The 27,202-nt window shown below is 47.9% G+C and overlaps 2 protein-coding genes across 4 annotated transcripts in view; one reads left to right on the top strand and one right to left on the bottom strand.

The window, feature by feature from the left end:
• sgms2a (sphingomyelin synthase 2a) overlaps positions 1-8,866 on the bottom strand; it is a 12,819-nt gene extending 3,953 nt beyond the window's left edge. Inside the window, exons 1-3 of one of the 2 annotated variants that reach the window (XM_084686435.1) lie at positions 8,727-8,866; positions 1,079-1,752; positions 581-698 (exon numbers count right to left, since the gene is read on the bottom strand). In XM_084686435.1, coding sequence (XP_084542561.1) covers positions 581-698; positions 1,079-1,602 — 642 coding nt within the window. In that variant the 5' untranslated portion in view covers positions 1,603-1,752; positions 8,727-8,866. Of the gene's footprint in view, positions 1-580; positions 699-1,078; positions 1,753-1,847; positions 2,247-8,726 lie in introns of those variants that run through there. The other variant, XM_084686436.1, reaches the window with a different exon arrangement.
• A 45-nt stretch (positions 8,867-8,911) lies between these two features.
• Positions 8,912-26,097, top strand: papss1 (3'-phosphoadenosine 5'-phosphosulfate synthase 1). Of its 2 annotated transcripts, none has more exons than XM_084686433.1 (12): positions 8,912-9,754; positions 10,396-10,510; positions 10,610-10,845; positions 11,024-11,162; positions 12,122-12,240; positions 12,604-12,717; positions 12,988-13,099; positions 14,924-15,129; positions 18,174-18,309; positions 18,500-18,749; positions 20,641-20,870; positions 24,544-26,097. In XM_084686433.1, the coding sequence occupies exons 1-12, from the start codon at positions 9,695-9,697 to the stop codon at positions 24,579-24,581; spliced, it is 1,755 nt and encodes a 584-aa protein (XP_084542559.1). In that variant the 5' UTR covers positions 8,912-9,694; the 3' UTR covers positions 24,582-26,097. The 2 variants fall into 2 exon arrangements, with proteins under 2 accessions (XP_084542559.1, XP_084542558.1); XM_084686432.1 differs by having other exon boundaries at positions 18,500-18,768.
• The last annotated feature ends 1,105 nt before the right edge of the window (positions 26,098-27,202 follow it).

The following is a 27,202-nucleotide window of genomic DNA, read 5'->3' as shown; positions in this document are numbered from 1 at the left end:
ACACATTTGAACCAACTCCATTTGACGGAAAGCTCTCATCCTGTCCTGACCCCACCTCTCATGGTCCTACGCGCTCCTCCCATCCCTTCTCTTTACTCAGAGCACAGAACCACATTTCCCATAAACCCTTGCCAGGGGCGCATTCCTGGGATCAAGCTGCCACAGGATGCAATAACCCAACGCCCCCAGGTGTGAGGTAAGTCAGAACGTCTGCTTTTCATGAGACTGCTGCAGAGCATGGCGGATCGTTAGATGAGTTTCGAGGGGCGGCAGAGGGGGGTGGGGACAGGGACGGGATGCCACTGCAGATGTGGCCTCTGCTGCCCCATCCTGAGGTCCCGACCCAACGACACACACTCTAGTCAGATGTTAACCGGATACCTGATTTTGGTATTCATCCTGGCCCACGCTAATTATAGCTTAGAGACAAATCCACTTCACCTCAAATAAACCTTTGATTGTTTGTCGATTTATTGTTAAATTGGTTATTTGTATGTTCATCCACTTACTCCCTGACTCATTCATTCATGAAGTCATCCACTCATTCAAACATGTCTTCATTCATCCAATCCCCCCTCACCTTGGGAGCGCAGGTCATGTGCATGCCCGGTACCGGCAGGGTGGTGATGTACATGGTCACACAGCGGTACAGGTACAACGTGCCAATCAGGAACAGGAAACGCCGGCCCGCGATCGCCCTGGCAACAAAGAGGCAGTGTTCAGGTTAGGGAAAATCAGCTGGACTAAGGATTTTACTGTATAAACCTGTTACACCTCATAGACACCTGTTTGACATATTCACCTGTTGGAACCATGAACCTGAAATTAACCTGTTCTACCTCCACATGGCTAAGCCCCTTGATACCAAACAGTTTGGTGTCAGTAGCTCATCACCAGAACCACCCCCACTACCAACTCCTCCCCCACCTCCTCCTTCTCCCCTCCCTCTCCTCCTCCTCTTCCCCTCCCCCCTCCCCCCTCTCCCCTCTCCCCTCCCCTCCCCCCTCTCCCTCTCCCCCGCCCCCTCTCCCCTCCCCTCCCCCCTCTCCCTCTCCCCCGCCCCCTCTCCCCCCCTCACCTGTATCTGTGGAAGAGCAGCTGCACCCCCCAGATGCCCACCAGCACCATCCCGTTCACCTCCGTCACCGTGAAGGCCCACTTCACCCGGTCCACGTAGTCAAAGAACTTATCCGGCAGCGGCGGGCTGCTCTCCTTGGCCGGCACGCGCTCGTGCACCACGGTGATGACCACGGTGGTCAGCACCAGGTTGAACACGGCATAAAGGAACGCCATCCCGGTCTTCCACCACTCCATGGGGGGCGGCCGGCCAGCTTTGGCGTCCGGTACGGAGATCTTGACGTAGTCCCGGTGGCGTCCCAGGGCCTTGCGGAGCCCGCTCGCCGCGTGGCGGCCTGGCCGGCCGCTGTCGTCGCCGCCGGGTTTGTGTGCGGGGCACGGCTTGGCGCCGTTGGGCTGCGCGCTACCAGCTGCGCAGCCACGACACCCACCACCACCCACGCCCACGCCATCTCTGCCCGGGGCGCCCTGGTCCAGCTGGGCGGAGCCAGGGGCTCTCTCTCCTGGAAGCTCTGGGGATGCCATGCGGGCCCAGACTGTTTGGTCCACGCCCACACACCGTGCCAGCCAATGAGCTCTCTCGTTCACCAGAAGCAGGAAGTGATTTTATGACGTTTCTTCACTGGCTTCTCCTCTGGGCCAGATTGCACCAAAGTTGTTGTTGTCGTCGTACTCCTTAGGGAAATAAAAGTTTAGTTATTAATTATAAATAAATAAGACATGATCGCAGCTCATTTGAAACAACCGGTTATTCTTATACCCTCATTCACCTGTCTGCTTTTGTATCAACCAGTGTTTGAATCCACTGGCATCCTGCCTTGGACAATGAGATCTGTTGAACCAAGCCTGCATCCCTTGCTGTCAGGATTAAGTGTAGCTATTTCTATTCAATGAATGAGGGCGGCCATTTTGGCTCAAGAGAGATAGAGAGTAAAACAGTCAATGGAGAGCCGAGTGTTTATGAATGGTCTTTCTGTGGGTGTGGCTTTCTAAGGGTTCCGATTGGATGGAGCCAAACACATGGGATGGGATCTGGATCTCAAGGACGACCAGGGAAGTGAGAAAACTGATGAACATGACAATCCACTTAAACGTGAATATCTCATTTGTTGATCCGTAAACCGAGACAGAATCGATGTCGGTTTATGAAATGGGACACTTCATCAAAAGGCAATCGTTCTAAATTTGAAACCTCATCATCTGCTGACACAAACAGTCCCTATAAAAAGGAAAATCAAAGAATAGCATTTTTGAAAAATGCAGAAGTTTGAATGACAACATACAGGGTGAAAACAACTCTTGATGCAGGGAACCTCCCCTGCCGGAGCTGTAAGCGAGACCTTGACCCCTCGACCCTTGACCCCACTCTACACTGGCGGGGGTGGCTACAGAGGACCTGGGAGCAAAGGCGCCAATATATGTCAAAAATACTGAGCACCCACGTGTGGCAGACTGCCAGTAGGATCCATCCCTGAGTTGAACGATTTTACGGCTTTATTATCGAGTTAATAGAGGCGTGTGATCGTCTCAGGCCACTGTCCATTTCCTAAGGTTCTGAAATGCTAATGCATTTTTTACTACCTTTTTTTTAAAGGGGCATGCGCCCCGCTTGGAGGCACACATAAATGGGCGACTCTGCCTGGGAGCTGAGAGGGGGGGAGATGGACAGAGCGAGCGTTTACTTCAACATAAACTCCAGGGATTAGCGAACACTGCAGACGAGGTTTTCTTTTTGATCAGTCCCTGCATTCCTGACAGCTTATTAGACATTTATATGAACCTTGATTTAGTTGGGACTTTTACCAGAACTCTTTATCCGGTTCACAAGGGCATCTTACAATGTTAACCCTTGTGTTATCTTTGGGTCATTCTGCCCCATCAGTCATTGTGACCCACCGTTTTATTGCGACAGCTTTAACGCATACAAAAACAAAGTAAAACATTTTCTTTTAACCGTTGGGCTGTCTAAGACCCCCCACATTGCGAAGGTTAAAAGAAAAGGCAGCACAAGGGTTAAGGCGTTCCTCAGAAGCAGCGCAGCCTACAGATCGTAGAGACACCGCACCGCCAATTACATCTTCAATCACAGAGGACAACCAACGCAATTTTTTTGTGGCATTTTCTAAGTCCAGTCTTATCGCCGCTACCCAGCTGCTAGTCACTTAAGCCTCCATGCGGTGTACCCTGGGACACCTAGGTGTAGTTTTATAGTGGGGTGTGTGTGAGAGCACAAAAACACATGGGTATAGCTTAGCGGTTGGAGCATTCGACTGCAGGTCATGAGGTCATAGGTTCAAATCCCCTGCTGTATGTTGCTTTGGATGAAAGTGTCTGCTAAATGAATAATGCTAATTTTATGCTAATAACTGCCAATTTTCTTCATATACACATACAGATTTAGGCCATTACCAGAGTGCAGGCAGCTAACCTAACCTGCTGTTATGTGTATATTGTCACACGCTTGCCTACCTTGACAGAACCATCACACAGGGATCCGTCACATCATCTGACTCTTTCCCCGCGACTTGATTGGTTGGCAAACACTCACATGCAGATCTACTTTCAAGCTTGTTGTTTTCCAGCTAATGACCCGTTGAAGATGGGGGCTGTGTTTAGCACGCCGGAATCCATTTGTGTTCGCTCAGAAAAAGCTTCTATATCCTTTAATACATCCATTATCAGATCCCAGAGCCCCTCTCCTCCCAGCCCCCAAGATGCATCACAATAACTATTATTGGCGTATACATGTTTACCTAAAAACAAAGGAAGACCTTGCTGAGAGCTGGGAGACAGAGAGAGAGAGAGAGAGAGAGAGAGAGAGAGAGAGAGAGAGAGAGAGAGGTATAAAGAAAGGTATAGCCTCCTGTAGATGCCAGGCAGATGAAACCTGAAAGCACCAATTTCCAGCTAATCAATTTCTGAGGGAGGAAACATTATAGTGTTTGAGAGAGGGAGAGGGAGAGAGAGAGCGTGAGCGGGGGGAGAGAGTGACAGAGAAAGAGAGAAAAGGAAGAAGAAGAGGCAGAATCCTGTCTCCTTCACCCAGAGAGGCGGTTAGTCAGAGTGGCAGTGAGGAGAGGAACCAGCACAAGCCAGCTTGCAGTATGACCCGCGCAGGTCACGCCTCTATTAGAATCCTCTATTAGAATCCTCTATTAGAAGCATCTATTAGAAGCATCTATTAGAAGCCTCTATTAGAAACCTCTATTAGAATCCTCTATTAGAATCCTCTATTAGAAGCCTCTATTAGAAGCCTCTATTAGAAACCTTTATTAGAAGCCTCTATCAGTCGATAATCACGACAAACTAATGAAATCACTGCAGATCAGATGATGGCATTACAGGACATGCAGTCACTCATCGCGGCGTTATCCAGAACAGGGCTTCCGCTGCTGTTAGGCCTATGAAGAAAAGTACTTTTGTGCCAGAGTTTCCACTCCATGCACAACCAATGTGAATCGGTAAAACTCACTAGTCAGGTATACATAAATTCCACACGCACCAGCAAATAGCTAGCTATGTAGCTAGCTAGGCCAAAGCTAGCTAGCTTTTCACTGTCGTAGCTGGCTAGTGGTTGCACTTCCGAGTCAGAGGTCTTGGGATCGAGTACCAGTGAGGGGCAAGATCTGGAGGACTGACGAATAGCATGACTACGACTCGTTACATGAGAGCTGTCATGTTACGATACAAGAGCGGGATGATTATCCCATCTCAGCGTGAGAAATGGTTGAAATTTGTGAGAAACACAAGGTGTTGTGTGAGAAATGACGAAAGAGAGCCCTGATTTCAGGTACGTTTCACAGAAGAGATACTAAAGGACAAGTCCAAAGGAGTTCACTGATCAGTGAATATAGGTCTGGTGATAACATGTGGTATTAACTTTCTTTTTTTCTTTTTAAATGTCTTTAGGGGAACCTCAGGACATGGATGCTTTCTGTGATACCCTCAGTGGAAACTAAACTACTGTCCCATATGGGGTGGATGAAGAGTCAACTCTTCTTCTCCATGTTTGCCTTCATAACTCTCTCTTTCCTGTGGCTATCTCCGTTTCATCCTTCCCTGTTTTCCACTTGTCCTACAACAGCCCTACCCCCCACCCCTCCCTCTCACCCCCTTACCCCCCACCCCTCCCTCTCACTCCCTACCCCCCACCCCTCCCTCTCACCCCCCTACCCCCACCCCTCCCTCTCACCCCCCTACCCCCCACCCCTCCCTCTCACCCCCTACCCCCCACCCCTCCCTCTCACCCCCCTACCCCGACCCCTCCCTCTCACCCCCCTACCCCCACCCCTCCCTCTCACCCCCCTACCCCCCACCCCTCCCTCTCACCCCCCTACCCCCACCCCTTCCTCTCACCCCCTACCCTCCACCCCTCCCTCTCACCCTCCTACCCCCCACCCCTCCCTCTCACCCCCTTACCCCCCACCCCTCCCTCTCATCCCCCTACCCCCCACCCCTCCCTCTCACCCCCCTACCCCCCCAAGGCCTCCAGAGGGACGTGTGGCGATGGAAAACTGGCAGAGGAAGGACTTCCACATGCGTTCAAGAACATGAAGGACTGATGGATGTTGCTTGGGCGGGCTCTTCTGCCTCCCATGCTATTTCCAGCCCAGCTTCCCAGATGCCGTGAGGGCTGTGTTTTACGGGGGGGGGGGTGGGGGGGGCAGGGCGACAGGGGTTTTTGAGGACCGTAGTAATGACACGGCAGCTAAGGCTGTCCAGTCATTTTGGTGAGTTTGGATTGGGCATCAAAGGGAGGTTTAAAAATATCGTCGTACCAGAAGTGACCCACGCCCTGTGGGGACGAAGAGATCACAGAAACACATGGGCCGACTCGTTCAGATCCTTGAGCGCGCACACACACACACACAACACACACCACACACACAACACAACACATACATAGCACACAACACACACCACACACACACCACACAACACACAACAAACACCACACACACACAACACAACACACACCACACAACACACACCACACACACACCACACAACACACACCACACCACACAACACACACCACACCACACAACACACACCACACACACACAACACATACATAGCACACACACACAACACAGAATACAGTAATAAACATACGCGCATTACACACTAGCCAAACGCACACCACACAAACCACACAAACACACACCACACACAGGCATACTGCACAGCAAGGCGTTATACATAGCTCTTACAAAGTGTCTCCCACAGCAACCATAACCTCTCTTAGTATCTGACACAACTCCAGGATACCTTTTAATGGTGAGATAATAGCTGAAGACAAGAGAGTCATGTTTTAGCCTCGGTTTGCAATAATAAATGATGAATGTTTAGATGGCAGTTTGTGAGCCAACTACTGCACTTAAGAGAGTAGACCGAAATTTAAAATAGAGCTTGTTGAAAACCATTCACACAGCAAAGGATGCCATTGTTTGGCACTCTGACTGACACCTCTCACTCGTAGGATGAACAGTGCTAAAGGGGAACCCTGAAAACTGTCACTCTGTGCTTGTGGTGTCTATTTAAAGTCTTATTCTGCACATACTCATTGACAGTCAATATTAGAATATGCAAAGCAGAAACAAATGCTGTGTGTATAGTCAGCTATTTCTGCAAAACCCTTCCTCAAACTAGGAACCAATATTGGCAGTTCCTATGTTAGACAGAACTTACGAACAAATAACACAAGCCTTAGGCCAACACAACTCTTCCACAAACACCAACATTGGCTGATTCTCTGTAGAAACAAATAGCCCAAATAGTAGGCCGACAGTAGGACGTTCTCTATGGAGTGCCAATGTGGTCAGACCCTGGGGAAAGCACTGTCCTACGCCCTGCTAGCCTAACCACACAGGGGAGTCCGCTGCCTGCTAATACCAGGCTAGGGAGAAAGGGGGACGGAGGGAGGGAGAGAGAGGGAGAGAGGGAGATACAGACAGAGAAAGAGGGAGGGAGAGAGAGGGAGAGAGGGAGATACAGAAAGAGAAAGAGGGAGGGAGAGAGAGGGAGAGAGGGAGATACAGACAGAGAAAGAGGGAGGGAGAGAGAGAAAGAGGGAAAGAGACAGGGAGGGAGAGAGAGAGAAAGAGGGAGGGACAGAGAGAAAGAGGGAAAGAGACAGGGAGGGAGAGAGAGAGAAAGAGGGAGGGACAGAGAGAAAGAGGGAAAGAGACAGGGAGGGAGAGAGAGAGAAAGAGGGAGGGAGAGAGAGAAAGGAAGAGGGAGAGAGAGAGAGGGAGGGAGGGAAACTCCACCCTTCATCCTTGTCCCTAGTATGACTGGCCGCAGGCAGGGCAGGGTAAGGGTGTGTCAGAAACCGTGGCTGGTTTCCACGTTTACGCTTGAGGAACAGAAAGTTAACGGCCCCCCACACAGCTAACCACCAACGCTCCAGAATAGACCAGAACCACATAAACAGCAGAGGAGTCTTGGAGTGATGAGGAACCGTCACTAAGACACGATTAAATGGACTGTAACGGATTCTGTCTCGATTACCTGCGAGAATTTGATGATCCGCACAATCATCAAACGTAAATAATGACCACAGAACAGAATACAGCATCATCAATAGTCTATGTACAACGATGTACTGTCTTTTAGCTCTCGTGGTTAACCTACTCCAGAGAGAAAACTATAGATTAAAATAGGAAAACAAAGTTTATAGAGCATGGAATAGAATTGGACTTCACCACGCCCATAGCACTGCTTGTGTTCGGCTGGTTCCTCATCGTAGAATATATGTTCTGTTAAAACTTGAAGAAACACAAGATCATTAAATAATAACAAAGTATACACTGCATTTGGAAGACTATTGTTATCCAAAGCTATACACACAGTACAGTAGAGGGGGGGATTTGAACCTGCACAACCTCTTGAGTCACCATAACCTATGGACTAAACAACTGGTGATGTAATGGCTCCATCCTATTGTATTTTTCCACTATTCTTCACTGACACGGCACTCAAACAGAATAATGACGGCACGGAGTTCCCTAAGTTCAGCATCTTCTAATTAACAAGGAGCCATTTCCAGAACTGGGACTGCGGTGATTGTAAAACTACTGCGCTGAATTGGATTAATGTAATGTAATTTTAGGAGAAAACAACGTTCTCTCCATCTGCGTTAGTGATGTTAAATGTTTAAGCCGCATTAATGGTTTCAAAAGTTTACGGAGCACTCTCTCAGCCTAATAAGACAGCGCACATCGGATGTAGGCTAAGCAATAACCTGTTCTTTTGGAAAATGTAAGTCATATGATTCAGTAGTTTGATCAAAAGGATTGTTTTGCTATTGAAACAGTTGTCTGCATGAGTATGTTGACAGCAGTAGCATCCACTGTCCACGAAAAAGGGTCTGTTTATTTTCTGTCCTTATATGAATAGCTCTGCATGCATGGCTGGGTTATGAATAACAGCCTACTGAATAGGCACCGTTGCTAAGCTCATTTAAAAACAAATCAACGTATAAATGAACAAATAATTTAAAATACGGGGTCAATTCATTTCTATTCTGTCATTTTCACCACTTTTGAACAGGCAGACAGGCTATAGCTACTCGTTCAAAACATCGTCTCGACTAATTTGGAGGCCATACTCAACATTTCTGTACGTAGCCAGAACGGTGAACGTACCTGCCGTCAAGGAGACCTTCTCCAGTTGCGCCCCGCAGCCTCCTTCTCCGCTCTCGAGCCCAGACGCTCCTGCTACTGATGTTTACATCGGAGGGAGCGAGCGCGCTCTCTGGGCGTGCGCTGCGCTCCTCCCATCCTGGCAGACACGCTCGCAGGTCCCGTCCCACCTTCAAGGTCTCGCCCGGTTGGATAGGCTTGAACAAATACGTAGCTCCCTTAAGCTATGAAACGGTCACAATTAAATCTGCCACTTTGTTAGCCCAGCAGTGATTTGAAGAAGGACCACTCTTTGTGTAAAATGTACATTACTTTCTGATGGCCTATATAGGAAGCCATTCAACTTCTGTTATTCCTTACGATAGATTAATTCGCATTACTAGGCTAAATGTTAGCATTTAAATCATTCGAAATGAACCTTGTTAAATATTTTTGTTATCTAGCTACTAACTACACAAAACACTATAATCTGAAGGGGTAACCCCTTTGGTCTTGGCAATGAGTACTGAACCTTTGATGTGGGCTGGATACACATCTGCTGGCAGTAGGCTACACGTGTGATTACAGACTACCACAAATCCCTTATGGTCTTGTTCATGTTGCAGTCACCAGAGGCTGGGTTGGAGGTAAAAATGTACCATCATTTAATCTTTTTGCATGAATCAATACCATAACGTCATAAGACTCGTGATCTTATCGCCGACGAACGACATTGGAGTGCGTTCACATTAGGCAGATATCTGATCCCGAATCAGTTCTCAAGAACAGATATTCGCCCGTAGACATACACATCACTTCCGACTAATTTCGAGACCCCGGTCTGGTCGTCATAGCTTCCACGGTTCAGCTACTGGTTTCGTCCATTCATTTGACTGTCTAGTAAAGATAGGTGTAACAATTACGTTATTTGTTTACTAGTTTGTACAAACAGTATACTGTAGAGTGGGCGAAGCTTTTACGACATCAGAGTCATGGAGACGTCTGGCAACTCGCACAAGAAACCAAAGCTCAGCAATGCGCCCGAAAACTGGGTGAGTATTTCTGGGTGCTTCCTTAGCCCCAACGTCCAGTTGCATTTGCTTGCTAACTTTTACCTGGCTAGCTAGATACCACTGTTGTGAATACATTTTTTATAATTACGACACCTGAGCCACAACAAAACATCCGATTGTTGTGGCTAGTTAGCCTAGCTAGCTACAGGTCGGGCTACTAGTATTATTCCTCTGCAGCCAGTGTAGAGTTAGCTTAGCTGACTAGCTATGGTTAACAATGTTTCAAGAAGGTGTTTAAAGTTTGCTAGCCGGCTTGTAAACCATATCCGTTCATGGCATTTTCGGACGTACATTATGAATCAGTCCAGGATGTTCACGATGTGAAATTGGCTTTACGCAACAACTGCCGCGCTACAAATTTGTACAAACCGAATACCCCCAACTACTAGACTGCGGCCATCCCCATCTTTTCATTATGTTTTAGGCGACTGCAAACCGGACTATCAGGCCTGCAAACAACATAGTGATTTGTCCACGTTTGACCTAGTTTCTTAGCTGGCTAGATCTAACACTGGCCAGCTGTCTAGTCAACTGTCTAGCTTCTTTGTTTAGCCAACATACTGCACACAGGGCCTCTTCATTACTCCTTCGGAAAACGACGTTCCTTCGTGTCATCGCAGGGGATGCAGAGAGCGACCAACGTCACCTACCAGGCGCACCATGTCAGCCGGAACAAGCGCGGCCAGGTCGTGGGCACGCGAGGCGGCTTTAGAGGCTGCACCGTGTGGCTCACCGGTAAGCCCGTCACCGGCAGTTGCTCACAGCACTAAATGACAGCTCAAGCATGCGTTTTTCTGGCTAGCTCCACAAGCTAACGCACCCACTGTCCCTCAGGTCTGTCGGGGGCGGGTAAGACCACAGTAAGCATGGCCCTGGAGGAATACTTGGTGTGCCACGGTATGCCCTGTTACAGCCTGGACGGAGACAACATCCGACAGGGCCTCAACAAAAACTTAGGTTTCAGTCCAGAGGACCGCGAGGAAAACATCCGACGCATCGCCGAGGTGGCTAGGCTGTTTGCCGACGCGGGCCTCGTCTGCATCGCTAGCTTCATCTCGCCGTATGCTAGGGTAAGTGTGTGTTGTACCCAGAGTGTTGAGTGTGGATGTAGACTAACCCCTAGTCTAGCTATCCGTCCTCCTGTCTCCTGTTTGTGTGTCTGGACACTAGCCCTGGTCTAAGGCCCTCTCTCTCTGTCTCTCTCTTTGTCTCTCTCTCTGTCGCTCTCTCTCTGTCTCTCTCTGTCAGGACCGTGTGAACGCCAGGAGGATCCACGAGGCGGCCGGCCTGCCCTTCTTCGAGGTGTTTGTGGACGCTCCGCTGGACGTGTGCGAGCAGAGAGACGTGAAGGGCCTGTACAAGAGAGCCCGGGCTGGAGAGATCAGAGGTACAGCACCAGAAAACCTTTACACTTCATTCAGAAGACCTTTTTTATCCAGAGCTACGAACACGGTGTGAGTGTAGATGTTTCAGCGGAAGGTCGTGGATCAGAAAGTGTAGAGTTCTGACAGTATTTCAGTGTGGCATAATTCAGGAAACAGTCAGTTTGATTATTTTCTTAAAAGATTCTCTTTTCTCTTTTTCTTCACATTTTTATTGTTTCTCCTCGTTACATGTTGGATTTGGACAGGGATCTGGTGAATAAAAATCCTACATTTGATTCAATTGTGTTACCCACCCACCCAATTCTACCCACCAATGTTACCCACCCAATGTTACCCACCATCTTCACAATGTGACTTTGGTCACAGTCATGCCTGCAGCAGTCACAAAATATCTCTAATGTAACGTCGATCAAATTCAAAATGCTGATTCTGAAATTCCAACTGTCAAGTCGTTAAGAAAACAATCCTATCAATTTTATAGGAACCACACACGCGACATCAGAGTGACACTTCTCCTGAGTCGCTCAGAGTGCATCGCTGGATCCTTGAGCTTGACCTTGTGTTTGTCCAGGCCCCTGCTTTATCTGTTAGCAGCCATATGTCACAAGCTGCCCCCAGAACACACACCTAATCCTGTCTACACACACACCACCTTGGTGTGGCCTAAATCTGTTGAACTGTTTTAAGCAGTTGACTGCAGAGTAAGAGTTCACAGGGTTCAAAATCCACCCCTCCCTCCTTCCACAAGTGTGTCACTTTGGTTGAAAGCGTCTGCTAAACAAATACAGAATCATTCATATTTTCCTCTGTCTTTACAAACCACTGAAACTACTTTATGGAACTTTCCTTCATCAATCAGCCAGCCAGCCAGATATTGATTTAATACACATAGACACCTCCGTGATCCATCAGGGAAAGCCTATCTATTCTTAGTATTGCTGTTTAATGTCTCTGCCCGCAGGCTTCACGGGGATCGACTCTGAGTACGAGAAGCCTGAGAGCCCAGAGCTGGTCCTGAAGACCGACTCCTGCAGCGTGAACGAGTGCATCCAGCAGGTCATAGACCTGCTGCAGGAGAAGGTGAGGATGCCAGCTCAACCCAGTTGAACTGCTTAAGAGCTCTTTGGTGCCGTAGCTGGTGAAAGCGGCGTTTATAAAGCTGGTAGTGTCTGGGGGAGAGTGAGGGAGGGCGACGTCGAGACTTTGCCGTTCTTTGTCATTGTCTCTGTTAACCACTAGAGGGAGGCACAACCGCGCTCATGTCACTTTAATACATTCAATTCTTTGTTTCGTCTGAAAGTTGTTAATTATTAGAGACCTGGCTTCCACTTCAGCCCCCCTGAAATCGTTGTCACCCTTTTATCTCTTTGTGTTAGTAGTCACTAACACATTTGGAGTCTGCAAATGTCCTTTACGGTCCTGACAGTTTGTGTGTGTGTGCAGGACATAGTCCCGGTGGATGCGTCGTACGAGGTGAAGGAGCTGTACGTGCAGGAGAACAAGCTGGATCTGGCCAAGGCAGACGCACAGACGCTCCCTGCAGTCCAGATCGGGAAGGTAACCGTGGCAACCTTAACCCCCCCCCCCCCCGCTCTGCTCCCCAGACAGAGCAGCCAGAGGAACCGGCATCTGACGGTAGAAAATACCGGGGCTTGCAAGCCGGCTGGCTGGCCGCTGAAGTTTTGTCCATTGTGCGACTTTACATGTCATGTAACCACTATGTGTTGTTGAAACGTTGTTTTGGTATTAACGACATTAACGACAAACCATGGTTTATCTGTTGTGTGTCTTTAATGTCAACCTTCGTTTGACCTTTGACCCCTCCAGGTGGACATGCAGTGGGTGCAGGTGCTGGCAGAGGGCTGGGCCACGCCCCTGAACGGCTTCATGAGGGAGAGAGAGTTCCTGCAGTGTCTGCACTTCGACTGCCTGCTGGACGGTAAGAACCCGCCTCAGACGCGCCTCAGCACCACGGCATCAACACGCTACGGGGGGTCCGTGAAAATATGCCACGGTGTGAAGCGGACGTTAAAGTCTGTCAACAACAGGTTGCTGCTTTACTGAGATGGTGAGATGGATGTAGAGTCCTGGTCCTTCTGCCTACCTACCCTTTGTGTTCCAGATGGTTCCCTGCTCCAACACACCAGATTCTAATGAATGATTCATTCAAGCTCAGCAGAAACTTGGTAACAGCCCAGTTATTTAAACCAGGAGTGGCGTAAGAAACATCTAGGACATGCAGGGCAGGGGGGAACGAGGACCAGGATTAAGAGACTGATGAAGGGGTTTGAGAGTTGTACTGGAACTGTCCACTAGAGGGAGACGAACTCTCACGAACACCAAGACGGCGCCTACAAAGCACCAGTGTTCAAGTGGTCTTCATCTTCCCATTAACTGGCCATGCCAAAATAGTACACTAAAGCCTTATCTGATTTGGATTCAGAAACAGAGGGATCCTGTTACACATGTCTCATGTTGGCCTATCTTACACTTCAGGGTATGGAACGCCAGGGTAAATTCTTTCTCTACAAACAAATCAAACCATTACCTTTTTTTGATTTGGGTATGGAAGGCGCAGGGAGGAGAATGGGGGGGAGGGAAGATTTTCTCTTATGTTGTGTCCAGCTTTTTTGGATTGATTTAACTGTATGATTATAGCAATTTCCCATGTAGCCTTTGAATTTCCAGAAAAGAGTCAATTTACTTTTATTGCCCGCGTTACATGGACCCTACTGGTGAGTGTTGTGGTGCCAGCATCTTAACACACACACGCCAACACAACGGGCGTGCACACACACTCACGCACACTCAAGAGTCTAAGAGGCGTTAGACAAGAAAATTCACAACAGGGCCTGTTCCCTGTTAACCGTCTAATAGTGAGGGCTTACCTTACAATAAATATCACTCCACTGGAACGAAAAACTCCATAATGTGGCCATCCCAGGATTTTGTATAGTATTATAATTTTTTATTTTTTCAAGAGCACGTTAAATGTTTTAGCCAGCGTATAAGACCCAGGTGTGGCTTTGGCCTGATGCCTTTGTTGTGGAACAAGGTTAGGAGATGGGCAGAGCAAGAGAGATGGAAGATGAGGGTGGAGATGGAGAGAGAGAAGGAAATAGGGGAAGAGATGGAGAACAGGGAGAGAGACAGACCTCTGCAAGCTCGAAGCCTTCAGATTGTGTTACGCCGTGTTGGTCCTGGCGGGGGAAACGTGAGTGCAGGAAGAGGAAGTGCTCTTCATATCGATCGCCGCTACAAAACTTCAGTCTCTGCCCGTGTCCGAGTTCCCTTCAGCGATCTCATGTAGCTTCATTCTGCTTCATCAGCTCCCCTTTCAGAAGTATTATCCCTGACTGTTTGGGTTTTGGATGTGTGTGTGTGTGTATTGGGTGAGCAGTGTTTGCTTGTTCTTAAGGTGATTTGTGAACTTTCTACCTCTAATCGTCTTCACCTTGTGAGTTGGTCTTGGTTCAATCCTGGGGCTCACCTCTGACCACTGACATACTGTTATAACTGCGCACTTCTGATCCTTGTTCTCCGGCCGTGCCTTCCACGTGCACTATTTCTATGTCACTTTTTAGGGTTGGGAATCTTTTGGTACCTATCGAATCGATTCTTGGGGTCACGATTTAATACAAAATCGATTCACGATTTTTCAACAAAAGAAAATTCCCCCCATCCCTAGTCGCTCTGGTTAAAAGCGCCAACTGAATGAATAAAACGTAGCGTTGTCTCACCTTCTCCCCCTCCCGACCATCAGGGGGCGTCATCAACCTGTCTGTGCCGGTGGTCCTGCCGGTGTCCGGGGCGGATAAGGAGCGTCTTGACGGCGTGACGGCCATGGCCCTGGTGTACGAGGGGCACCGCATCGCCATCCTCCGCAACCCCGAGTTCTACGCTCACCGCAAGGAGGAGCGCTGTGCCCGGCAGTGGGGAACCACGTGCAAGGACCACCCCTACATCAAGGTTGGTTTCTGCGGTCCGTCAGAGAGAACAGGTCTGATGTGGGCCGTGCCACTGGGCCGAGAGGGGGGGTGTCGTGTGAGAGTCAGGGTGGAGGACAGGTGTTGCCATCTTTCTAACTGTCAGACACACACATCGCACACACTTATACACACACACACACAGACTACATAGGCCCCGGTCGTGGAGAGAGTGTGGGTGGGAAAGAGGTAGAGAGAGGGAGAAAAGCAGCACTGGAAAAAGCAGCATCATTTCCCTTGTGCCATAAATAACTAGCGTCAAATATAACCGGACAGAACGGTTGTTAGATCGTTTTGAAATTCTATCTTTCCCTCTAGGCTTGATAGGATGGCAGTAGGTTATTTTTGATTTGTCTGTCTGGCCAACTCTCACATCCCGATTGTTTTTAGGGATCATGGCTTTCACTTTTGCGATAGCAGCCCTCCTGTCTCCAGTGATTCTGGGCATCGGCTCAGTCTTCGATCCTTGTTGGCTTATCCTAAAGCTTCCTGATGCTGAAAGAGGCCTGGTTTGAAAGGGAGAGAGATGCTGAAATTGGCCTGGTTTGGGAGGGAGAGAGATGCTGAAATTGGCCTGGTTTGGGAGGGAGAGAGATGAATTTGAGCTTCATCCTTCCGGGATCCCTTAGGGGATCCTGGGCTCCTGGCGGGGTGCGTTTCTGGCATCAGGCTGCGTCTGAAAGCATCCAATCAGGAGCGTCTCCCTCTGTTCTGCCATGGTTCTTTTGTCGCAGGATGAAGGGGGACAAGTGAGGAGGTGGTTACTGTGATCAACTGCACCTGGGGGCCTGGTGTGCCCTAGGGGGGCCTGGTGTGCCCTAGGGGGGCCTGGTGTGCCCTAGGGGGGCCTGGTGTTCCCTAGGGGGGCCTGGTGTTCCCTAGGGGGGCCTGGTGTGCCCTAGGGGGGCCTGGTGTTCCCCTGCCCCTTTAAGAAATCTCTGGGTTTAGAGGAGGCCCATCTCCAAAAGCACTTTTTGGTTATTTAAGAAATTACTTTGCTTTATCCTTGACTCGCGAGGAGAGGGGCGAGGGAGTTCAGGGGCTTAATGGCGCTTGTTTGCCACCTTGACGGCTTTGAGGATTCGTCGTTGTCGTATCCAGGTGCGTTCTGGGTAGATTCCTGCCACTCTTCGATAGCCTGCTCCCTCATGTCCCTGCCTGAGTGTGTAGACGGCTTGCTGGGATTCAGACGTCACTTGTTAGAATCTTGTGTGTTTGTATGGCTTCAGGGTAGACTTTGTCTGTGAGTGCACTCCTGACTCCGCTCAACTCTACATCCCTGAGTCCCTCCATCCCCAACTTGGACTAACCTGCTGTGTGTGTGTGTGTGTGTGTGTGTGTGTGTGTGTGTGTGTGTGTGTGTGTGTGTGTGTGTGTGTGTGTGTGTGTGTGTGTGTGTGTGTGTGTGTGTGTGTGTGTGTGGGGGGTAGGTAGCTGTTTGAGTGTGTAATTTAGGCCAACCTGATCCTTATTACATGGGTGGGAGAGTGTGTGTTTGTCAGAGGGAGGGTGTGTGTGTGTGTGTGGGGTGTTTCTTAGACTAACCTGCTCTGAATCCTGGGCGGTAAATCCACCTTTCCTGTTGAGCCCTTCATCAGGATGGAGAGGGTCTCCATGTTGGAAACGGCGGTGTGGCGACTGCTGCATTTATCCAGGTGCCCCTCATGGAGGGAACAGCAAGCGCCACATGTGACTGCTAGATGAATACTAAACCACAGTGTGGGCGCAGTGATACTGCTGTTATCTATTCGGTTATTCTGAAGATGAAAATGTATACTGAAGTATTTTCTGTCGCTGGCTCTGAACTGAGCTGTTGATCATGCAGGGGTCTGGTGTTCATACAGAGCAGGACCTGACTGGATTTACATAGAGTGGGAAACACAATTCACACCTTTTTTTTTTTAAGCCAGGCTCCATTTTTATTGATTACACAAGCCGTGCTAGACCCTACCTCCCTCCCTCCCTCCCTGCCTGCACATGCAAAGACTCAGTCACACACACAGAGAGAGAGGCCACAGGACATGCTTGCAGATGTTCTCGCGCACACACACACACACACACATCAAGAGACCTTGTGCTGTGTTTTAGTGCCCAGTTGAGACTCTTCCCCTGTTCTCTGTAGAGTGCTAACACAAGCCCAGTCGCTTCAGGCTAAGCCCTTTCGACAAGGGGGCCGTAAACACAGACTGGAGCAGGCCAAAGTTACAGACTGAAACAATATGCAGCATTCTGGGTTAAGGGCACTTGAGGGACTCTGGGATCACCTTGTAAAGTGGAACTTCACCTCAGCGCGGACATGCGATCTTTTAAGTGTCTTCTAGCGGCCTGGGGATCGGTCAGTCACTTGGTCCTGCCTGCAGAATTGGAATAGTTTCTGAGTCCTGTTTGGTATGCTTCTTCTGTCAGTTGTGACTGTCCACTTTTTGATGATTTCTCAGGATTTCTGCCCACTCCAATGCTTGAAAGTTGAAACCCAACAGAAGTGGCTTTATTGTTCAGTTGTTGGCATCCTTCTGGTCGTTTTCTTTTGGTCGTATCTGCCGTAGATTCTCTGGTGGTTTGGGTCGAATTGGGTCTTGTGTGTGCAAACTGCAAATCAGATTTGATTTGAATAGCCCTTTTTACAATCATTGTCACAGAGGTTCTTCACATGCTCACATAGAATTGTACCTCAACCAACCTAAACCCTCAAGAAGTAGTGTGTGGGGGGGAATTTGAAACAATTACATTATATTTAGTCATTTAGCAGACACTCTTATCTAGAGCCACCCACAGTAAGTACAGGGACATTCACCCCGAGGCAAGTAGGGTGAAGTGCCTTGCCCAAGGACACAACGTCATTTTGCACGGCCGGGAATCGATCTGGCAACTTTCAGATTACTAGCCCGATTCCCTAACCGTTCAGCCATCTGACTCCCCTTTGAAACACATTTGAAAGGTCTGACTCCCCTTTGAAACACCTTTGAAACACTGTTTCAAACTCTGTGTTTTGGTTCTGATGGTCCAGTTTGCTTTCTCCCCCCCCAGATGGTGATGGAGAGTGGGGACTGGCTGGTGGGTGGAGACCTGCAGGTTCTGGACCGGATCTACTGGAAAGACGGACTGGACCAGTACCGACTGACCCCCACCGAGCTCAAACAGAAGTTTAAGGAGATGAACGCAGGTAAGGGCTGCATTTCCCAGAGATCCAGTTGAACATAGACAAATACACACTCTTGATTGGTTTCTCCTCATCTTCCTGGAGGGTGTTGGTTGAGGTCCAGTTCTCTGAGCGTGCATGAAGTCCTCAATGACTCTGCTTGTAAAAAGAACACTAATAAACCCTGATCCCCCTAACCCCGCCCCCTCTCCAGACGCCGTCTTTGCCTTCCAGCTGCGTAACCCGGTCCACAACGGCCACGCCCTCCTGATGCAGGACACCCACAAGCGGCTGCTGGAGCGCGGCTACCGTCGGCCCGTCCTGCTGCTGCACCCGCTGGGCGGCTGGACCAAGGACGACGACGTCCCTCTGGACTGGAGGATGAAGCAGCACGCCGCCGTGCTGGAGGAAGGTGTGCTGGATCCTGCCAGCACCATCGTGGCCATCTTCCCCTCGCCCATGATGTACGCCGGCCCCACAGAGGTCACTCAAGTCTCATCTCACTTCACTCATTTACAAGGGCAGTGCACGTTAATGAACGTGACTGAAAATGTGCCAGAATTGAGCCAAAATGACTGTTTTTCATCTGTAAGCCCTTGACGGACTGTTAGAATGCATCTTGTGTTATCCGATCCGAACACTGATTAACTCATTAACAGGGGTAGGTGGAGAGAAACTCATTACTTTGGTACAGTGTGCTGATGACTTGAATCTATTATCTTAACGGTTCATTTACGTTTGTTCATTCACAAATAAACGATTTAGTTAAATAAATACAAGCACATAAACAAGCACACGTTCCTCAATCCCAGTTCTCCGTCTCAACTGCCAGCTAGTACCTCAGGCTGACGATTGTTTTGAAATGTGTCTTGGAATCACCATCCAGTCGAGGGTTATCTGGAGAGTCGGGGAGACGTGACACGAAAACAAAGATGATCAAGCATCCACTCCTGTCAGTTTGGGATTATAAACAGGAAGTGAGGTGCTCACATCCCAACTCTGGGTGTCCATCTCAGAACCCCCCCCCCTTCCCCCTTTTCAAACCTGGCAACCAGCTAAGACAACAATACTTCCCCCTACAGAGCTGAACTGTACTTTCAGTCTCTTTGTTCTTTTAAGGTAATTTCAAGGGCTTTTAGGGAAGGCTTTTCCTATTTAAGAACTTAAGGGTTTTAAGACTTGGAAGGAAAATAGCTTATGGACATAAAACCAGTTGTGATAGGCAAGGAAATGAAGTCCCGTCTGGCGTGGTTTTCTTTGGTCATTTGAAGCAGAGGTTTATTGTTGTTTTAGTGATGTCAAAGACAAGAAATTGGGAACTCTTGTGTTCCCTTTATGCATGTTGTGTTTAAGGAGGTTTCTGTGGTTGTCTGTGTAGGCTGTTATCGTAATGTTATGTTTATTGTTGGGCAAGCGCTTTTGTAATGTAATTTCAGGGCTTGTATATCAGTCGTCAGCAGTTAGAACTGGTTCACTGCCTTATTTAGCTGGAACTGGCTCACGTACGTGATTGCCAATCAGTGGAGGTAATCAAACTTTTGTTCCAGTGTCTCTCACCACAGCTTGTCTCGTGCCATATCCTTGCTTCTCCAACTCTCCATGCCTCCAGCCCTGTCGTCTGCTCTCCTCTCCCCCCTCCACAGCTCCCTCGACCATTTTAGTTTGATTGACCCATGAGGGTATTTTCTGCCATAATCTACAGGTGCAGAGACCTGTCTGAAGAAGATAACATTTAGATTTGTTTCAAAATGTGCATGGCATTTAGAAGTGTGAAGCTAAAGGACAAACTCAATCTTGCAGGATGTCTAAAATCAGGTTCCCAGCTGTGGCAGATTGAGCAAGAGCCGGGTGCTGTAACCTTTCAGACTCCCAGTTCGAGTCCGAACCTTTCAGACTCCCTAATCGAATCCAAACCTTTCAGACTCCCTGATCGAATCCAAACCCTTCAGACTCCCTAATTGAGTCCAAACCTTTCAGACTCCCTGATCGAATCCAAACCTTTCAGACTCCCTGATTGAGTCAGAACCTTTCAGACTCCCTGATCGAATCCGAACCTTTCAGACTCCCTAATTTGAGTCCGAACTTTTCAGACTCCCTGATCGAATCCAAACCCCTTTCAGACTCCCTGATTGAGTCAGAACCTTTCAGACTCCCTGATTGAGTCAGAACCTTTCAGACTCCCTGATTGAGTCAGAACTCAGGTTTGACCCCCCTCCCACACAGCGCCACCCCCAGCCACTCTTCATCCACTTGAAGAGACCCTAACCAAACCTTGTTTCAATTCCCTTCCAAAGTCAACGTCCTAACATCATATCGTCTCTCTCACCGCCCCTCCCCCTCATCCCCTCCCTCCAGGTGCAATGGCACTGCCGTGCCCGCATGGTTGCCGGGGCCAACTTCTACATTGTGGGTCGCGACCCCGCCGGGATGCCGCACCCGGACACGGGCAAGGACCTGTACGAGCCCACCCACGGGGCCAAGGTGCTCACCATGGCGCCTGGACTCATCTCCTTGGAGATCGTGCCCTTCAAGGTGGCAGCCTACAACAAGGAGAAGAAAGCCATGGACTTCTATGACCCCAAGAAGTAAGTGCTTCGTCAGCTGTTCTCTACCCCCTTTTCCTGATTTTCTGAATCCCAAGAACCTCCCTGTACCCGTGTTTATATTGCACGAGTACCTGTTTATACCCATATATTCACCATTTACAAATGTTTCTATGGGTCACTGTCTCTAACGTATCGCCTGCAGTACTTTCATGTACCCCGCATTTGAGGAACACTGCTACACCACTGTGGTCTGTGTTTTTCCACATCTTCCTCTGTTTTTGACCTAAAAATCTATGTTTTCTGGTATGTGACTTAATTATGAGGCACAGGGTATTGGCGGAGTTCACGAATATTGAGGCCAATGTTCTGTCGAAATATTCAGATTCCCTTTTGATTGCCAACAACGCCGTCAGAATGGGAATAGATAACTGATTCTAGCCGAACATCTGTTGCGACTGTGACCATGCAGGCAGACCACCGCACGTCTTAAGGCTAGTTCACGCTGCCCCAACAACAACTCCAAACTTTCTAGAGCGTTCTCCATTCTAGAGGGTTTAGAGTGATAACTGTCATTTTCACACTGCCCCAACGGACGCCAGCAGGCGTATCACCCCAAACCAACACAACCCCACCACTGTGGGCTGCTGGTGTTTGTAGGTGTTTGTGTGGACCAGTGTTAACTGGCCTTTAATCTACACTAATCGTTATCAGACCAAGGACAGAGGCAGCTTTAGGAATGCAGGATGCTCTAAACAGCAGTGTGCCGCCTGCAAAACAACAAAACCCAACAACGATCATTCATTCAACTTTTCCGGCAAAACCTCCATATGTGCTTTTCTTTCCCTTTATTCTTATCTACAGGGAAGATTCCCGGCCAAGAATAACAGGAACTGTTTTTGCTTTCGTATGCCCTTACAAAGTTTTGCGGCTTTCTCAAAGCTTTGATGTCTTTTGGAAATCACAGAGAACTGCCATTAATTAAGTTCTGTGTACAAGGCCTGGAGATGACTAACTGAAATCATGCATTCTAACTACAAGTCTCGCATTCAATCCTGCCTTCCCCCAGTCATATCAACCATGTTTGGCTTTGAATATGATGACAAAAAATGACTACAGGCAGACTCATGAAAAAGATTGACCAAAGTTAATTTTTTTTATTTTTTAGGTTTTTCCATGACGCTTGTTTTTGATGTTGAGTGGAATGCTGTTTGTGGATCAGGGACATTCTCATAATACAGATGCGAGGAAAACTTCTGGAAAATAGATTTGTGAGGAAATAATTCACACACGTAATTTAGTTTCACCTAGCCATACTAATTAGGAAATGAGGCAAAAAGTTGCATCCTTTCCAGATTAATAGCAAGTGGTTAGAGGTAGATTTAGCGTGCCACATAGACTGTACTAACAACAAGGCTGTACATATTTATCTTTCGATTTACAACCAGCTATGGACAGAAATAGTCTCAGACACTAAAAATGATGTCCGTGACAAATGTCGTCAATTTTGTGCTTGGCCGTAGGGAGAGGGTGAGTGGAGGGTAACTCACAATCGGAATATCAAAGGCCTCCGTTGGCGCCTTTGGATATTTATGGCATTCCGTCTGCTCTGGCCTGCTCCTCTCTCTCTCTCTCTCTCGCTCGCTCGCTCTCTCTCTCTCTCTCTTTCAGGCTGGTCAGGCTCTACCAAACGCTAAGAGGAATATAGATGCGTGGCCTAATTGCCTGCAATCCCCTTCGGTGCCCTCCCTGCCTCCCAAGTCCAATGGTGCAAATCAACGCAAGCTGTTTCTCATTTGATCGTTTTATTAAATGTTTCTCCATGGGGCTTCTCGCCTCGCGCCCCATGCCCCACTCCCTTTACACCCCGTTTCAGCGTCAAACTCAAAGTTTCTTTGTCTGTGCCGAAACCACAGTGGACAGGTTCACTTTGAACGCTGTTCAAGAATTCACAAGGAGGGGAAAGAGGAGGAGGAGAGGAAGGCAGAAGGGGGTGAGGCAGGAGGAGCAGAAGACATGAGGGAGAGAGAGTAGAAGAGGGAGGCAGAAGGAGGGGGAGGGAGTAAAGGGAGGGAGGAGGGGGAGAGAGAGAGAGAGCATTTCCTCCATCTTCCCTGTGAGACTCTGACAGGCTGTAGGTGTTAGCGGGCAAAGGGACGCCGGCCAACTGTAAAATGAGACGTTGGAAATGGCCCTGATTATCCAAAAACCTGACAGTAATTTATGGACAGGTTGTGGGGGAGAGGTGGATACTTGCTGAGTTGAACACCGGCCATGCCAGGGCCTTTTGGCGGAGGTTAGCGAGGAGGGATATCACATTACACCTTGCACAGGGAGGAGGAGGCGCAGAACGGCAGCCGGTTAAGGTGCGTTCTGTCTTGTTAGACGCTAAACTGTCGTGCTTTTCCTGGCGAGTCGGTGTGAACACGGTAAAACATTTGAACACCTGGAGACGACTCTGAGGAGAAGGAAAAAGAGTGGAGGAGGGTGTTGTTAAGTCTCTGGCTTTCAAGCTGTCCTTGCGTTTATAACAGTTAGCCATGCCCAAATGTAAAACGTGGATTATCCCTTTGTCCTGATGTGGACAATTCAACCCTACAACTAACTATTTGACTGGTGTTTGAGAATGTAAAAAACTGAAATTTACATTAAATCGCAGGTCACACAAGGAGCCCTCCACCAGGAACCGATGATGAGCTTTACTCTGTGGAGGCGTGGGGGGGGGGAAGCGAGAGGGGGGAGGCGTGGGGGGGGGGGGGCGTGAGGGTGATGAGCTTTCCTCTGTGGAGATGAGGGGAGACTTGTGGGGCACCAGTACAAATGCACACAGACCACATAACAAGCAGCACACAGACAAAATCAAACCACGTTTGACAAATGCGATTACTGTGAGGTGAAGATGGGCGTAAAGAGTAGGGCTGAAACTGGAATGTGCTTTGGAATGTATAGCAGTTTAGTTTTGTAAACCTTGTTGGCAAGAATGCTTTTTTATCACCAACAAGTAATTTGTTTCATTATATGTAAATAGTGCGCAGGACTGTATTTAGACTGCTCATCGTTTTTTGCCTGAATTTTCGCATTTCAGTTTGAGACTAATTAGCTATGTTTACCCGACCATTTGCACCAGCGTTTATTTTTGAACAGTTTGTTTAAACTGAAAAGTGTAACAGACGGTTTGAATTTGATGGTGAAGGTCTAGATTAGTTTAGATTTCACTACCCTCTCTTTTCCTCTCCTCTCTTGCCTTGAAGCGAGATCTTTGTTTACTCCTCGTGTGTTTGTGCTTCACCCCAAAAAAATTTAAACCTGCATGTGGGAGATTCAATTATTTGTGTTCTTAAAGCAAAAAAGCAACATGTCTCCCTTTCTTTTTTGTGTCACTGGTCTCTTTCGAAGGCATATGAACTGGAGTTCCCTCAAAGAAAAACAGTCTCATTATTAGTATGTTTTTTCTGTCGCTGGGGGCTGATTTTCTCCATCCCGAACAAACTGTGTTTGTGTGAGACTGCTGAGGGGAATAGACATAGAGAATAACTGAAGTCTGTGCCACCTGCAAGTCATATACTTATTTGATGTGTGCATTCTTGCATTTCCCCAAGAGACTGTGACGCTCATCAGTCTCTGTGCTTGTCTGTTTCCTGTCACTCTTTTCTCTCCCTCTGTCCAAATAATACCGCCGAACTTGAACTTCACGAAATCCTTTCTTCTCCCTCAGCCATCAAGACTACGACTTCATCTCAGGGACGCGTATGAGGAGGATGGCTCGCGAGGGGCAGAACCCTCCAGAGGGCTTCATGGCACCCAAGGCCTGGACTGTCCTCAAGGAGTACTACCGGTCCCTGGAGAAGGTCTAGGTCGACGAGCAGCTGTCACCTGGGAGTTCGGGGGGGCCCCAGCTTACAATGTTATGGGGAGGAAGGGCAAGCTTACAATGTTATGGGGGCAAATATGTTGACAATTTTTGCAGAATGATGTGTTGTTGTTTATGATTTATGTTTCAAATCCCCCTAAAACATGGTTACTCTGGGCTCCCCCACTTCCCCAGATTTAGGTCTTGGGGACATTCGGGATTTTTGTCCTGTCGTCAACGGTTACAAAAGATGGAAATGGGGACAAGACAACACAGACACCGTCTCCAGCTGAGCTCTGTTTTGATTCCCGACGACGCCACCATAGAATGCATACTTGTCTGTCTCCTAACGCCATTAGTACTGGTTTTACGACTTACAACGAACCCTAACTGCTGTCTTTTTTACCGTGTTTATTTAACTCATCGTAAGAGTCATATTATCAAAATGTGCGGTTTTGTGTCACGTTTAAAAAAATTAGTAGGGAGAGAACAGGAGAGTAGAGAAGTCAACAGAGAGGTTATTTAGTTTGAAAAACCGAATCTAAATGTGTCCTTGTGATGAGACTATTCAGTCAATTATTCTTGTAATGATCGTTGAACTGTTGCTGCCTGCAGGAGTGAAGTTACAGTGTTCAAAGGCAAAAAGATAAAACACAATTTATCTTGATTGGAGGCAAATGTATTAATTATACTGTTGATCAGTGCTGACAAAGGAAGGCGCTCTTAGCTTTTCCTTTAAGCCATTTACAAAAAGAAAAAAAACAACATTGCAAAGAAATGTTCATGCATTTCCTGAGGCCTGACGAGCCCTGTCTGTGTTCATCGTACTGTGTATGAGTAAATGGCATTTAACATTTTGCCAGCATTGCGGTTTGTGTCAGTAATGTTGAAGTTGAGTGCCTTGGTCTTTTTCATTCTTGTAAGAGGCGTCGCACAAACTCACCAACACCCTCGTGCTTGAACCCAAGATTGCGCTCCTGCTTGGAATCCTGGTTAGCGATACAGGACTGTATGAATGGAATAGTGGAAGCAGACACCAAGAGACCTCTTTTCATGAGGACAGTCTGACTTTTTCTTGAAAATACGTCCATAACTTAGTAACACAACTGAGTCACCTCTTTAGGATTAGCTTCCTCACCGTCCATTGACGTAGTCCCTCTGACATATTAGCATGTAGCTCTTAACCAGTTAGAACTTGTCACACATCGTTATCGTTTTTTGTTTTTTTTATGTTGTGTGTCCGTGATCACACTGATTTCTGTTTTTTTCTCTGTTATAATTCCATTTTATTAAGTTACTTTTTTCCATTTGTCCCATTTTATTGTTGTAGAGGTCTGTGTTGTCTGATGATGTGAAACAACAATGTTAGATATTTAACACAATCAATCTTTCTTCAATAAACCATTTTTATCAAATGGATCATATGTTTAAGTCCATTTGCTTTCCCCAACAATTGACATTTTCAAAACATTTATTTTTCCAAAACTACAGAAGTGAGCCAGTCGATCCTCTCAAAGCGACAGAAGCACAAGATTCTCTAATACTTTCAAAAGCTACTTCAGAAGCTGAGGATGAGGAGGTTTCAGCGACTTGAACTAACATCTGTGAGCTCATCATGCAGTTTAAAAATCCTGTCTAGTAAAATCAAGAGCAATGTTAATGTATCTGTGCAACAGACACACCAAGGGTTTCCAACCCTGTCTGTCACGCATGTGAGTTCATGTTGTTCACACCTTACTGAGGTGCATACCCTTTAGTTGTATGTTAGAACACAGTGGAACCCTGCTTTTCTGACACGGTATAGAAAACAGTGGAACCCTGCTGTTATGACAGTTTAGAAGGTGGTCTGATGTATATTGGATGGGATAGGGCTCCCCCTGCCCCCCCATCACTCACACACACTCAACTAATGCAGCCTCACACACACACACACACACCTTCTCGCTCACTCTGTCTTAATAACACACTTGTCGCCAGCTGGTTCCCAGATGTCAGTGAAAATCTACCTTGGAAAAGTGAATCCAGATTCTAGAACATGCAGTCGTCTCACACCTGGGTTCTTCCATTGAATCCACGTAAGCATCAATCTCTACCCCCACCCACGCCTTCAAACACACAGACACATCCAGATTTCAATCAGTCACTAATGAACACCGAGTTCTGCCCTAGGTACCCCTTCAGATGGAGGGAGAAGGCTGGAATGCCCTGGGAAAGGTAGTATTACATTTGTTCTTTTACCTCAGGTGTGCTGAGGTAATTAGATGGTATATATTATATGGATTCATATAAACCCTTGATGCCATCATCGACAGAACACACACACAGCAGCAGTGTGTGTGGAGTGTGTGTGTGTCAAGAAGGGATGTCTTCGGATCCCCCCACCCACAATGCATCACTTTTCCATCTCTCATTTCTTTTCATATAAGTCGACAAGCGATATTTTGTTACAAAATGGCAGCCTGCCAGGTTTCTAAGGGCATGGAACATCCACAGAGTGAGTGTGTTGTTGCTGCTACTGGTTAAC

The sequence above is a fragment of the Hypomesus nipponensis genome, chromosome 22 (assembly GCF_054491055.1).
Source record: "Hypomesus nipponensis isolate SF chromosome 22, ASM5449105v1, whole genome shotgun sequence".
Lineage (NCBI taxonomy): Eukaryota > Metazoa > Chordata > Actinopteri > Osmeriformes > Osmeridae > Hypomesus > Hypomesus nipponensis.
This window is presented reverse-complemented; position numbering and strand designations above follow the sequence as displayed.